Genomic DNA, 14047 nt, shown 5'->3' on the forward strand with positions numbered 1-14047 from the left:
GCTTGGAGAGACGAATGGAGAGGTCTAAATCCTTGACATCGTCCACGGATTCATCTTACCTGGACAGCCGCTGTATCTTCTCTAAGATTTGGGGGTCCCACAGTCCCACTCGCTCCTTGGAGGAGGGGGAGGGTATGAGATAGTTCCCACCATTATTTACCGTAAGGCAACAATCTTTCCCATTCCTAAGCACATCTTATTCATTTTATTAGACATTTTATGACAACTCTGTGCCTACATGAACTACCATAAATCTCTGTATGCGCAAACTTGTAATGTGCTCGACTTTTATGTATAAGCTGCTTACATAAATTTATCTTGTAAATCTTGTCATTGATCTTGTATGTTGGAAAATACTTTGATGGAATTGTAAGAAGCATTTCCTCTTTTCTCTCAAATTTGTGATTGTTTTTTATTGAGAATCTTGGATTTGTAGACTTTATATGTTCGCTAAAATAACTTTCCCACTGATCTTTGAAATGTAATTTTAGTGTCTTGAATGAATAAATGCTCTCTGGCAATTTGTGCAGAAACCATCTGCAAGATAAACAACACAACAAAAACATTTCATTATCTGGCCAATACAACTGCAGCTTCAGATATAAATCCATTCGTCCACGAAGTCCGCAAGCAGCTTCAGATACAAATCCTAGTGACAAATGGCTTCGGTGGCTGCAGACCATATAATCATGTCATAGAAGCTTCACTGCAGAGAAATACATTCAGTTCATTGCATTGCAACAAGTAACTCGCTATAATCCGGTGTAAGAACCGAAATACCCCTATTGTGCAAGTATAACCAACCAGCCATTCAGGATTTCAGTGCCACCTAGGCCTGGTCGTTCCAGGGTCCTTTCTATTCCTTCTCAAATTGTCCGCAGGATTGATGTCTCTCAGCCACCCACGGCCACCTCTCAGCTGCACTGAAGCACTATAGGCAATCCCATTATCAGGAACTTCAAGAAGCTTGGTCTGTGCTGCTAGATCTTCTAACTCCGCAACATCTGTTGGCTTGTCTGTTACAGAATGAGCTGCAACAGTGACACATTCATCCAACTTTCCAACAGAATCCACTTCATGATTTATCATGGAACTATCGTCAGGTTTTTCTGTGCCCTTGAAAGTCCTTGTTTTGTCGGGCTTGATGATGGCATTTGTCTCCTGTTCATCTTCCACATTGACATACTGAATGGCAGGACCTGTAGAACTCTCAGCATCAGAGTCAACAATACTCTTATCATTTATAGATGTTTCCGACAATTTTAATTCAAAAATTTTATTCACAAGCATTTTTTCACTGTCCTCTCTGGCCAAATCATTGAATTCACCATCTAGTAAGCCCGTGGAGTTCTCTGAGTTTCCACTAACATCATTCCCATTTTTGTGACATCTAGAGCCCCCATCATCTAAATCAACAGTTCCAGCATCACTCATAGGTAATTCAAGAGGTTCTAATTCGGAACTTCTACTCTGAAGTAAATTTGTGATATCTTCTTCAGCCAACCCATTGAATTCACCATCCAGTAGGTCCATGGCATCCTGTGGGGTTCCTATAGCATCATCCTCATTTTTGTGACCTCTAGAGCCCTCATCATCTAAATCAACAATTCCAGCATCACTTGTTGGTATTTCAAGAGGTTTTAATTCTGAACTTCTATTCCGACGTAACTTTGTGATACCATCTTCAGCCAAACCATCAAATTCACCATCCAGTGGGTCTGCTGAATCCTCTGAGATTCCTATAGCATCATCTTCATCAGATGGGCTTGTATCCTCCCATTTTTGTGTACTCAAGTTCCCCAGAAAAACTGCAGCAGCTTCTTCCTTTGGCTGCAACTCAGCTTCATGAACTGCCAGTAGCTTTTCAATTGCCAGTTTGGCAGCATTTGAGGCCCATCTGTCATCAGGTACAACACAGCAAAAGTCGATCAACAATTTAGTATCATTTTAACTAAATCTGATAAGGTCTATCGCTGACAGAAAGGAAGGCAGGCACAACGCAACTCTTGTCCAAGCAGAAGGTGTGATTACATTTTCATGATTTTTTAATGCTTATTATTAAGAAAAAATATTATTCAGCTTCTAATTAAACCAGGCTACTCATATGCAACAATCTGGTACTAAGCTATTGCTTTCCTACAAAGCCTTATTGTATTAGATAATCCTATGCATGATAGTTGTCACATAATGAGAGAGAAGCTATGATTAGTGACAGCGCATTAAATTGATGAATTGTGTAAGCTATGTCAGAAATGCAACTTAAAATTTTGTCACATGTTTACTGCATCAAAGCATAAAACTATAAAAGGTTCCTGGGTGATATTAACATGCAGGGGTCAAAGCCAAAACTGCATCATGGATATATTTCAACACACACAGAGAGACGAGTTTTTCTCCACTTGTTTCTGTCTGAAAATTTTAGCTAACAAACATTAAGACCTAGAAAGAGTTACAAGTAAGTGTGCACTTTTGGCTCCATCATATCCTGGACCTACAGGGACAGAACTTTCAGATTTCTAGGTTGCATTTATATAATTATATATTTATTTGGGTAGCTCCATCGGTTGAGGCTATTGAAGATGTGAGATACACCGAAATAGTACTTTTGAACCAAGTTCATTGGGCCTAAATAATTTGATACAGAAGGCAGACATCAGTCATTTCTGTCTATTGTTTAGATTGAGGTTTTGCCTCGTGAGTCAAGGGTTCAAATTGCTATAGAGGTAATTTCTAATTAGCATAACAGTAAGATTGGAGCACCATGAAGATAATTTAGCTAAACTATTCTTTGAGATATTTCTTCCAATGATGAAACTGTTAGCTTTTTGTTTGGTAAAACTCCTATTTTCTTCCTAATGATATAATGCCATTGCGACATTATCCATGTAACGATGTGACTCCTGACCCATGTTCACAAACAGAGGTTTCATTCCTTGTGTTCTCAGACCCATGTTCACAAACAGAGGTTTCATTCCTTGTGTTCTCACTATAATTTATCTACTATGACTGTTCTTTAGAAAATAATAACAAAGGGTACTGCTTGTCTAGTTTATAAGTCAAACTAAATTATTATCTTCTATATATAATACCTTAAGATACAGCTTTGTTTGTTAGCATGATCGCACATTGCAATAATTTAGTGGGATGGGGAGGTGAAAATAATATTCCTACATGCCAAACCTACAGAAGATAGTAGGATTTGACCTACTAGCAACAGTTTGTAATCTTTGTGCATCTTAATCCAAAAGCTAAATTAACAGATGGAAAATAAAGAAGCAAAAAAAGGAAAAGGAAAAGTAGTTCTCTAACACAATATTGTTAGTGAATGCCTATTCAACAGGTGTGCACAATTACAAACAAGGAGAACAGATGGTAGTATTACCTATCTGAATTTGATTCAAATGCAGCAGATGCTGCACCAATTTGCACTAGTGTGTTCATTGCTGCAGCCATCAGATCATCTGAACAGTACCCTCTGAACTGTGCGATTTCCATTAAAAAATGAATATCTAAATGGATCTGTAGCAGAAGGTGGAGAGCATAAGAACTTGAAGAAGCATGTGGTACAAACAAGGAATGACATATTGAGCAAAAATGAGCCCAATACATATGAGACAAATAGACAGCATAAATTTCAAAATTATACGAGTAGAAAAACACAAGTACGTTATATGCAAGACCATGACTACAAAAATTTTGCACATTCATGCCTGTTAATTGAATAGTCTTCTATGTATGTTCATTGAGTTCTTTAGACTAAAACCAGAATTGGAAAAGAGCAACTGAGTTAGCCAGTATGCTAAATAGCTGGAAGCTCTAAGTTAATCCTATTGCAAGTAAATTCAAGTGTATCACAATAAAGTTGTTAGATACAAAAAAGGAGAGAAAAAAGGTTATTTTACCTGTTCAACAAAGCCGAGCTTTTGTGCGTGAGAACACTTCTCGGTATTTTCCCAAAACTCTTGGTTATCAGAAAGCCAAACAATCACTGCCTCCATTAACTCTTTTAGTAGCTTGTCCACCAACCCATCCTTGCCAATGAAGATAGATTTAGACAAATCTTCTAATTTCCTCAACTGTAGGAACAATGCCTGGCGATCATTTCTCAGAGATATCAGCAGCAATATCAACTAATGGATCAAAAAAAATCTCTTGCTATTTGTAAACAGTTCAATGGCAGAAGCTCCATCTCTTTAAACAACAAAGATGGCAAAAATTTACATTGCCATTTCACTGAGATACAATTTAAAGAAGCATTTTCTCTTTTCTGTTCGTAGAGTTATAGACCTCCGAATCATTTCATAAAGGTTATGGCTCTGCTGTTATCAGGTAATGTTAGATACACTGGTTTACCGACTGAAATATGAAAAGATCATTGTGGAGCAGAAAATTATAATATGGAAACAAAACAAGGTCACTTGAGAATCAAATTTCTATCAGTGAACTACCTCTTCAGATGAAACAATGGAGAGTTTAGTGATTCTGCATTAATTTTAAACAAATTCAAACTTATATCTGAAAGAAATGACAAACCTGAAAAGCAAATGAAGGCATCTCATCTTGTGTTGAGCTAGGAATCCATTGACCATTAGAACATGGTTCCAAACTTCTTGATGATTCACGTTGCCCAGTTGACATGACTTCAGTCACAAACTGACGGCAGAAATAGCACCATAGTTGATCTATAGCTTCTTGAACCGAAAGGATCAAAGTATCGAGTTCCTCCAGTGAAAAATGATCAGCATGCTCTGAGAATACCACATTGTTTAAAGGTTTGGTATCCTTGGACACACTCGCAGCAATGACTGGGAAAAGATCAGCAAGAGTCAAGGAATTGACTAGAAGAGAGAGTTGTTGCGATAATTCTTGAGAAGAACTAATTCTCTGAAAACCATTTTCTCCAGCATTTTCTCTATTTGGAATAGCTCTTTGAAGGGCATGCATATACTCATTGAACAGGTCAGCAAGGCATTCCAGGATCGAACTTTCCATTTGAAGATTTACCAACGAAGAAATATCATCCACAATTGCCTGATTATATTCAACAGAATATCATTATCATCCCATCCAAAATTTCTCTAATGCATCAGTAGTGAAAAAACCAAAATTTTGCACTTCATTCTTTGATCAAATTTACACAAAAAGAAATAAATAATAATCTTATTGACTGCATAAAGGGTATCTTTGTTCATATAAATACCAAATGAAAAGCAATACGCAACCATGACCATGAGCCCACAAAGCAAGATAAACTGAATAAATCTGAATAAGTGGCAACCTTGGAACCAAGATTTGCAGTATCGGTGCATACATCCTGTATGGGGTCCAGTACCAAGATTGTGAACTATGCTTGGAACAAATTCTGGAATCTGGATGATTGTGGGGAAGCGAACGATGCTTGGAACAAATTCTGGATGATTATGGGGAAGCGAACGATGCTTGGAATAAATTCTGGATGACTATGGGGAAAAATAAGTTGCACTTTATTTAAAGATAATCTGCTATTGGTATAGTTCATGGGATCTAACCACAATACAGAAAATATTCAAAATAGTATAGTCTGGCCCCATGAATATTTTAGAGAACCACTACCATGTATAAAAAGAATGAGTCAACATAAACCATAACTATAACTGTCCAGCCTTTTCCCAACTATTTGGGGTCGGTTTTATGGATCCTCATGCATATGACATTCCTATTTAGAACCACATCTAATGTTATTGCAAGCTTCTCCATGCCCTTCCTTACACATCACCTTAGGCCTTCCTCTCCTTTTTTTTTTACAACCTTCAACATGAAGTAAAGTACCTCTCCTTATTGGAGCCCTCTCATGTCTTTATTGTACATGTGCAAACCATCTCAATTGATTTCCATCACTTTGTCTTCAGCTTATGCATAAAATAATCTTCAATCACTCAATAAGATAATTTTTTAAATTAACAGGTTAATAGGTTGATGGAAGATCGTCTATATGATAACACAACAAAATTTTTATCAGCATCCAAGAGCATGTGACATATAGAACAAGCAGCAAGCTGATATAGCTCACATAAACGAGCAATCTATAACAGCAAGAACAACAATATGTGAAAAGAAAAGGAGAAAGATAAAACACTAGGCTGATAATATGGATGATGCATCTGGGTTTCATTGCATGAACTTAAATGATTTTATACTGCATATGGAATCCATTATGTCAGAAGAACAGTCATTAAGCCAATAATGTGCATAATGCATCTAGATTCAGTCCATGACCAACAATACTCTGTTGTTCTTTCAATATGCTGCAAGCTAAGTTCTAATCAAAGACGGGAACTATTATAAGCTGCAAAAAGTCATGACAAATTATTCAGAAATGCTAGTACTGACTGAGAGTGCAGCTCTTATCGGAGAACTGAAATGGTTACTGATTCACATAAAGTAGAATAAGACATGACATTTGTGGCTATGGTCACTCATTTAATCCATTTCTGATGCACATGCAACCATTAAACAGCAAATATGATTGGATAGTTGGATCTTGATTAGTCAGCAATAGTGCTTTTGCCACATGGTCGGAAATTCTTAAAAAAATGCTTCTACATGTGAAAGAAGAGAGTTCAATTTTAAATTCAAAATCCATTATGGGCTTGTATAGCTAATATTAGCAGCCTGCCTTAGTGAGTAGCTAATATATGATCCAAAAATTAGGAGGCCATATGCAAGAACTCTTTTCATTTCTCAAAGGTAGATATTGAAATGTGAAAGGCTCTTTCCATGCATGCAAACTAGGCATGGGTAAATATCTAATAGCCCAGTTATATTTGTAGAGCTTCACCACCCTCGATGCGCAACCACCACCATGAGACAGATGATTATCTGCTGAAGTCTGCCCAACTAAGAGAGACAAATGATCAAAAGCAGAAATATCTAAGTTACGCTTGATGCATGAAATAACAATGCTTGTCTCAAATTAATAAGTACACAGCAAACTGCAACAACATATAATTCAACTACATTCTTCATTTCTGCATGTTCAAAGTTCAACAAACTAGATACTAAATCATATATAGTTATGTACCATGGAAATCACAACAAATAACCATCATCAATTTTTCCAGAGGATATTGAAAGGATGGAAAGAATGATGCATAAATCCACAGTCCTCAAAAAGCTATAAGTCTTATTCTAATGCCATTCGAGATTTTAAAGACAAGATGTTAACTTGTATCACCATAATGCATTCGGTATTTTCTAAGAAATATCACGCACCTGCATTAGCGTAACAAACTTCCTTCCACTGCTACTAAGTAGGCAGTATTCAATGCCTGTTTGAGATGTTTTGTTCCTAAACATTCCTGGAAGGAAAAATTTACCAAGGAGCCAAGTATCAGTACTTGTCCAAATCCTGACAACCTTTTTAAAGTAGTCCACATGCATCGGCAACACCTCTTCCATGCAAGGCCTGATCAATTTCATCAAGTCTGTCTGCAAAAATATCCTCTGAGTTTTTAATGAAGAGCAAAGGGAGAAAGCAGTGTTCACAGCATCAACTACCAAAAATAAGCCCCCACTCAGTTCTGATATAGATCTGAGATGCTTATCAAATTTATCACTGAACACTTTGATTTCTTCCTTGGCCCACTGTATGAGTTCCGAAGAATAGGGAGATGCTTCACCATGCAACATAACAAAGCTTCTTGCTGCTTGAGATATGACAGAAAATACAATATTTGCAAGTTCCCTTAAATACATTCCATGAAGATCTGGTTTTGAGCGCTCCAGTTCTTGCACATAATTTGCAAGGTGTGAATGGAAATACTTGAGCAGTAAAAAATTTGCCCGCTGATTTTCACCAAGCCTGCAGAGCCCACAGAGTGCCTTTTGCATTTCTGGTTGAGACACTCTTGGATGTTCAGCTAAACAAACAAACTGATCAGCTAACCTGTCCCTCCTATCAGATATTGCAGACGTATATGACATGATCATTGGGGATAAAAGGTCTTTCTTGTGCATCATTTGCAAGGTTTTGGTTTCCACTTCCAAAACAACTAGAGCTTCTTCTAATTGGTGTTCAGAAAGAAGAACATCCAATGTATCCAGAGTATCATACATATCAGTCCCAAAGCTTTTAGGAGAATATGGGTCAAGATCTTCAGTTCCTTCAGCTTCGTTCCTCATATTGCTAGATAGTATCTCTAAATTGAGGCTGTTCATAAGATCATTGATGAGCTTGCTTTGGGTTGAAACATGACGTTTGAGTTCCATGAGATCACTTTCCACACTTCTAGCTTCTTCAAATATTCTGCACAAAAAACCTTATTCAACAAGATGCGTTTCCAAGCTCATAAAATTGTACTTATTGGTTTCACTATAATATGCAAAAGCTGTCATAATAAAAAGGCAACAAATTTGCTCTACAAGCATGGCTTATAGCTCCCCACTGTTCATGAATCTTAATAATGATCTTATTACAGCTACCTACCAAGATACATAGTACTGGAACTAGCTCCCGTGCTAATAGGCTGGCAATGTGGTACAGTATGGTACAGTACCATGCCATGCCGTTCCAGTGCAAACCGACCAAGGAAACCAGAGGGAGGGGGAGAGAGAGGAAAAGAGAGAGAAAGAGAGAGAGAGAGAGAGGGAAGGTAGGAGGGAGGGAGAGGGAGGGGGGAAGAGAGATGTCGGAAGAGGGAAAGAGAGGAGGCTTGTAAGCCTTCCTCTCCTCCTCCGATTGTTTGCAAGCCTCGTTGGGTGAAGCCCTATTCTGAACGAAACAAAGGCTCGGCCAAAAGAGAGAGAGGGAAAAAGAGAGAGAGAGACAAAGGGGGAGGGATCAAAAAAAAATTAAAATCTTTGGGGTTGAGCTCCTATTTCATTCAAAACAGGAACTCCGCCCAGCGGCCCCTGTGGATCATCAGAGGAAGAGAGAAGGGCTTCTGAGCCCCCCTCTCCCCCTCTTCTAGCATCTCTCCCCCCCCCCCCTCCCTCTCTCTCTCTCTCTCTCTTTTTCTCTTTCTTTCTCCCTCTACCCTTTTCTCGCTGGTTTCTCGAACCAAGGGGCGGAATCGTGCTGGTCCACCCCCATTACAGCTCAGTACGTCTTGAACTGAGCGGTTTGGGCGGTACGACAGTCCTTACTGCCAACCATTTCCTATCTCCAAATACTCATTTCATTTAAATTGAATATCTTGCACATCAGCAGGGTTATAAACTATAAATGATCTAGTTTGGGGGAACTGAACTACCGTCTATTTTCTCATTTTATTACAATCCACAACCATTCTGTTTCTATTCAAAGCAAAGTAAAAGATCTCAAAGGTATCTTCCAAAACAAATTTTATACATGATTCAACTCCAAATTACAATATTCTCACCTCTTTTCTCTTGTAACTAAATTACTATATGGAAGGAACTGGTAAAGTCATCAATCCGAACTCCTGTAGTTGTATATGCTACATCAGAAGAGTTTTTCTAACATGAACAATACCATATGCTTAGATGTATATGAACAGGACTTCTCTGCAGCATATCCCACTTAACTATAAGGAAATGTCCATTAATTCTCCAACTTCCCTTCCTTAAGAAATCCTTCTTCATGTGTTAAAAAAGTAGACAAGTGGAATAGCAACATCTATAGCTCGTTTTTCCACCAAAGGAGAAGAAACTGCTCTGAGCTTGCTGGTTTTAACATGTCTAGTACATAACCGAATCCATTCTTCTTTTCTCCTTATACATATATAATTACATGAAAAGTCACAGCATGGCATAGGTACATGTCAACAAGGAAAAGCTGACAGCTGACAAACTGCATATGTGCAAAAAAAGTGTCCTTTTTAGGTGAATATGTTAACTAGCAAATGACAATGACAGTACAAACTCTTGTTGATTGATACATTCCAAAAAAATTAAAAAAAATAAAGAAAAAATATTACCTGATAAAGGTTGAATAATTTGAGTAAAGATTGCTTTGAAAATCTTCATCTGATGCTTTCTTTAACTCAAGGAGCTCCGAACAAAGGCGCTTTATTCCCTACAAGGCAAGTGATTAGATGTAAGTATCAATATTTGTTAGCACGACAGTTCAATCCATTGTAAGACAGCAGATGTCATACCTTGTCTATTGCATAATAAAACTGCCAGCCAAGTAGTGTGTTCATATGGTAATGAATCTAGAACTGACTAAAGTTAGATTTATAACTAATATACTTGAATCTAGAGATCAGACAATCATTTAAAAGCGATATCACCAGGGGTGTAACCAAGTTGAGCTTGATTGGGCTCAGGTTTGATCAAGCTTTTTTTGAAATTAGCTTCGAGTTTGAACTCCGAGATCAAGCTTGATGTGTTTACCATTATTTCAAGCTCAAATCAAGCTTAATTTTGAACCAAGCTGAAAACAAGCTAATTATATTGGCTTCATAATCCTAAATCAAGCTAAAATCAACTGGAGATTAAATGAAGTTTAGTTCAAGCTTGAATGAGAACTTGATTTCTGATTTCAAGTTTGATCGAGGTTGTCATTTTGGCCAATATCCGGAGATACCGGTTCATATCGTAAGTAATAAATATCAAGCCTTATTATATTGGCCGATATAAACAACATGCTCCAGGATACATGCCAATACGATATCAATAAATCAACCAATATTTCTCAATCTCTATTTTACCTTCCAGTATTAAAATCTAAAACTTTGGTTATTACCATATTGTAACTAATAATCATTGATTATTGAGTTAAATATGATAATGGATTGCTGATAATAGTTGCCAGAGCCATAGCGTGTGAGCATGGTGGCTGATTGAGGGCTGGATATGCAAAATTCGACAAGGCGGAGAGAAGGAAGGGAAGAGATATAGGAGGAAGGGAAGAGATATAGGAGGAAGTGAATATCAATAATGCTGGACTGCAAGTGGCGGAGTTTTGGCGGCTGGAGGAATAGTGGTGGCAGAGGACTACAACAATCTTTGCAGATGGGACCTGAACAAGATACGGATGGTTGGGGTTGGAAACAAGACTAGGCTAGAGGGTGAGAGAAACTAAACAAGAATATCTAGTGGGATTCCTATTTTGTTACGTTGAGAGTATGGAGTACTGCTGTTTATTTATTAGTCCCTTAAATCAGTTGATACAATATGCCAATCAATGAGAACAACTCTCAACCTTTGGATGTTGATTGACATCTCCAGATAACTCAGTTAATTTGAACATTTTCCAGCATACCACCTGGGCCAAGCTAAACCAAGATACTGGTCCATCTCGTTATCAGTCACCCATCAAGATGACTGAAATCTCGATGCTTTAAAACCTTTATCTTGGCTTGAGGTTTGATTCGGTTAATCGATCCAAAGAATAAAAAATCCACTAATTAAAATTTAATCTAATGATCTAGCCTATATATGATTTAAATATAATTGAGATTTATTGAACCAAGCTCGATCCAGTATGCCATCTTTAGCCTAATGATCAAGGTCAAATTTGGCTTAGCTTGAAATTAATTTCTCAAGTTTGGTTTGTTTAGCTTCAAACCAAGCTTGATTCCAGCTCTTTCTGAATCAAACCCAAGCTGAGCTCAACCTGCTTAGACCGTTTGACACCCCTAGAAATCACAAACAATGGTGATGTGACCACACTAGTACCAAGCTTATTTAATGAATGATATAAAATCTATTTCACCATTGGCATTTACAGAAGAACAAGCCCTCAGAAATGATTCACATCTCCAACACTCCCTCCAAATCATCTTGGTCCCTTCCTCCTCCTTCTCGAACCTTCAGCCTATAATCAAAACTTCCCTCTCTCAGGTTGCTGCTGGCCTAGACTGCACGCACATAACCACCTCAAATGTTTCTCTCCATTTAACTCCCATTTCTGTTTGTGCTGCTCCTACTTTCAAAGTTGGAATGAAGAAAGAAGGGAGGAGGGAAAAAGGCGGGAATCACCTTTATGAATGAAGCCCCAACTCTACATATTGTGCAGTCATGAAACTTCTTAGAGGCATGTCATATCATTCTTTGACAATTTGCACCATACAATGGTAGCTTTACGAAGTGGAAGCTTGATTGAAAAATTGCAAAATCCCACATTAATACAATGATATCCAGCTCTTTTTCTCCAAGCGATGGATTATGCTAATTTCTAGTAGGTAAGGTGCATTTATTCGCAAACCTTTCAGATGAACCAAACTAAGAGTTTAGAAATCCTAGCCCGGCCTTATTACAACTTCACATGCATGCTTGCAGTGCCTGCACCCACGCCGCTGCCTGCTCCCACAGGTAGATAGATGCACAGAGAGAGCAGTTATTTAATGGTATCCATGTCAAACAAAGTTACGAGAGATAAAACGGTACAGAACATCTATCATTTTGTTGGGAAAAAAGGGAACTGATTCATCCAGTTTTCAGCTATGAACAAACGAAATAGCCAAAATTCTGATCACCTCCTTTACATATCCTTTCATGGCCCGAGTACCAGATAAAGATCCTCCCTTCGTTTCTTCTTCTTCTTCTTTTTTTAATATAGAAATGATCCTCTCCTCATATGAATTGCACAACAAACAACCCAAAATCTTGAACAAGACAAACACAAATCAACTGATAACAAGAAAGAAAGGAAAAAAGGGCAAAATCATCATATTCTAAACATCCAAACTGAATAAAGAAGGAAAAACGGGGGAACATCTTGGTGGTGTAGGAATAGGAGCCCTTTCAGAAGGAATCCCAGCGAGTGAAGACCGTACCTTTCCTGTCATGGAGTCGAGTTCGGACTCGTAGCCGCAATCAGAGCTCGGACCTGACGACCCCTCGGTTTCGACCTCGTCAGCCATCGAATCCCCTTCCGTTTCTTGGTCCCTGAAACGGAACCTCAGAGAAGAGGGCATGGGAGGAACAGGAAGTGACGATTCCGCTGGAGCTCCGGCCGAAGGCTCTTCCGCGGCCTCCAGGGACGAATCCAAGGAAGGCTATGGCAAGGGAGAGAGGGTTTTGGAGGTTTCGATCGTCGGCTGCCGCCATCAGGAGACACGGGGTGATCGATCGCCTCGGTCGCTCCGCGGGCGCGGACAAATGGAAGGGAACGGAAAAATCCAAGCCCCGATTGGCTGACGCCATTTTCTTTCATAGCCGTTGTGGTTGGGATCCAAGAGGTTGCTTGGTTTCGCCGGTAAAAATAAACGAAAGAAATAAAGAAAGAAATAGCCGTTGCGTCGATGAAAGACGGTTCTGATGGAGCCGTATATATCTGGCGCGAATCCTAGTGCAGAAGATTTTGTGCCGATGCTGCTGCCGAATCCCGATCGCTCTGCCCGGTACGGACAATATTTATTACCTTACACTCATACATACCTCTCTTTATATATATATATATATATATTTGTTATTATCTTATTGTTATTTATTGTAATATAATAGTGTTGTATCGATACTATACCATCACTCTGAAAAAGCAATTAAAAATTATTTTATCAAACAATAAGATACCTATATTTATCTATATAGACATGCCACTTTCTTCTTGATTTTCGTATTCTTTTCTATTAATATAATACTATATATAATATAGTACTATATCTCTCTATATAAAAGTCTAACATGTGAGAGGGAGGGGAGAAACTTTACTCTACCGTAGGTGGAGAGTATATTTATCAAATTTTATTAAAGAAATTTAACATTTGTGTCACATCCATTCACGAGATGGTCCTTCTTCAAAATAGATCGTTTGTACACGGCAGATGCCAATTACTTATTTATTGTAAACATCTTTCAACTAATATATAACACAAATACCCCATTGGACCTTATTTGGTGTGGCAGCAAAACATGCACAACCTTTTTTTTTAAAAAAAAAGCGGCCAGATGCCTTAGCCTATGCCATGGATTACTTTCCAGGGAGAAGCCACAAGCAATTTATGGTTGTTTCCTTTTTGAAGAAAAAAAGGAGAAAATTTAAACCCCCAATCCATCGATCTAAATTTATTTTGAAAACTGCAACAAAAAAAAAAAAAGAATAAGTTGTGGATAAATTTTCAAATAGATATTTTGATATTTGAAATTTCTTATTGCCAAA

The 14047-nt window shown here is 38.1% G+C and overlaps 1 protein-coding gene across 2 annotated transcripts; it reads right to left on the minus strand.

Annotated features, from left to right (window-relative positions):
- Positions 1-446: 446 nt before the first annotated feature.
- Positions 447-13215, minus strand: LOC103706945 (exocyst complex component EXO84A-like). Of its 2 annotated transcripts, XM_008791229.5 has the most exons (7): positions 12723-13215; positions 9918-10015; positions 7252-8284; positions 4534-5031; positions 3903-4091; positions 3383-3519; positions 447-1897 (listed from the first exon to the last, which is right to left on the minus strand). In XM_008791229.5, exons 1-7 carry the CDS (start codon positions 12861-12863, stop codon positions 820-822), a joined length of 3174 nt encoding a protein of 1057 aa, XP_008789451.4. In that variant the 5' UTR covers positions 12864-13215; the 3' UTR covers positions 447-819. The 2 variants fall into 2 exon arrangements, with proteins under 2 accessions (XP_008789451.4, XP_088562216.2); XM_088706090.2 differs by lacking the exons at positions 9918-10015; positions 12723-13215 and adding an exon at positions 9360-9728.
- Positions 13216-14047: the final 832 nt, after the last annotated feature.

Source organism: Phoenix dactylifera, chromosome 10 (genome assembly GCF_051530095.1).
Source record: "Phoenix dactylifera cultivar Ajwa chromosome 10, Ajwa_hap1_PhDact_Kaust_v1.1, whole genome shotgun sequence".
NCBI lineage: Eukaryota > Viridiplantae > Streptophyta > Magnoliopsida > Arecales > Arecaceae > Phoenix > Phoenix dactylifera.

What these genes read in the sequence shown, in the direction of transcription:
- LOC103706945 (XM_008791229.5), bottom strand. Translation starts at nt 12,863, where the DNA reads ATGCCCTCTTCTCTGAGGTTCCGTTTCAGGGACCAAGAAACGGAAGGG. An exon ending in TGCCTTCATTTGCTTTTCAG is followed by an intron (nt 4,092 to 4,533) that starts GTTTGTCATTTC and finishes AATGATCGCCAG; the next exon opens with GCATTGTTCCTACAGTTGAG. An exon ending in TTTGAATCAAATTCAGATAG is followed by an intron (nt 1,898 to 3,382) that starts GTAATACTACCA and finishes ACCTGATGACAG; the next exon opens with ATGGGCCTCAAATGCTGCCA.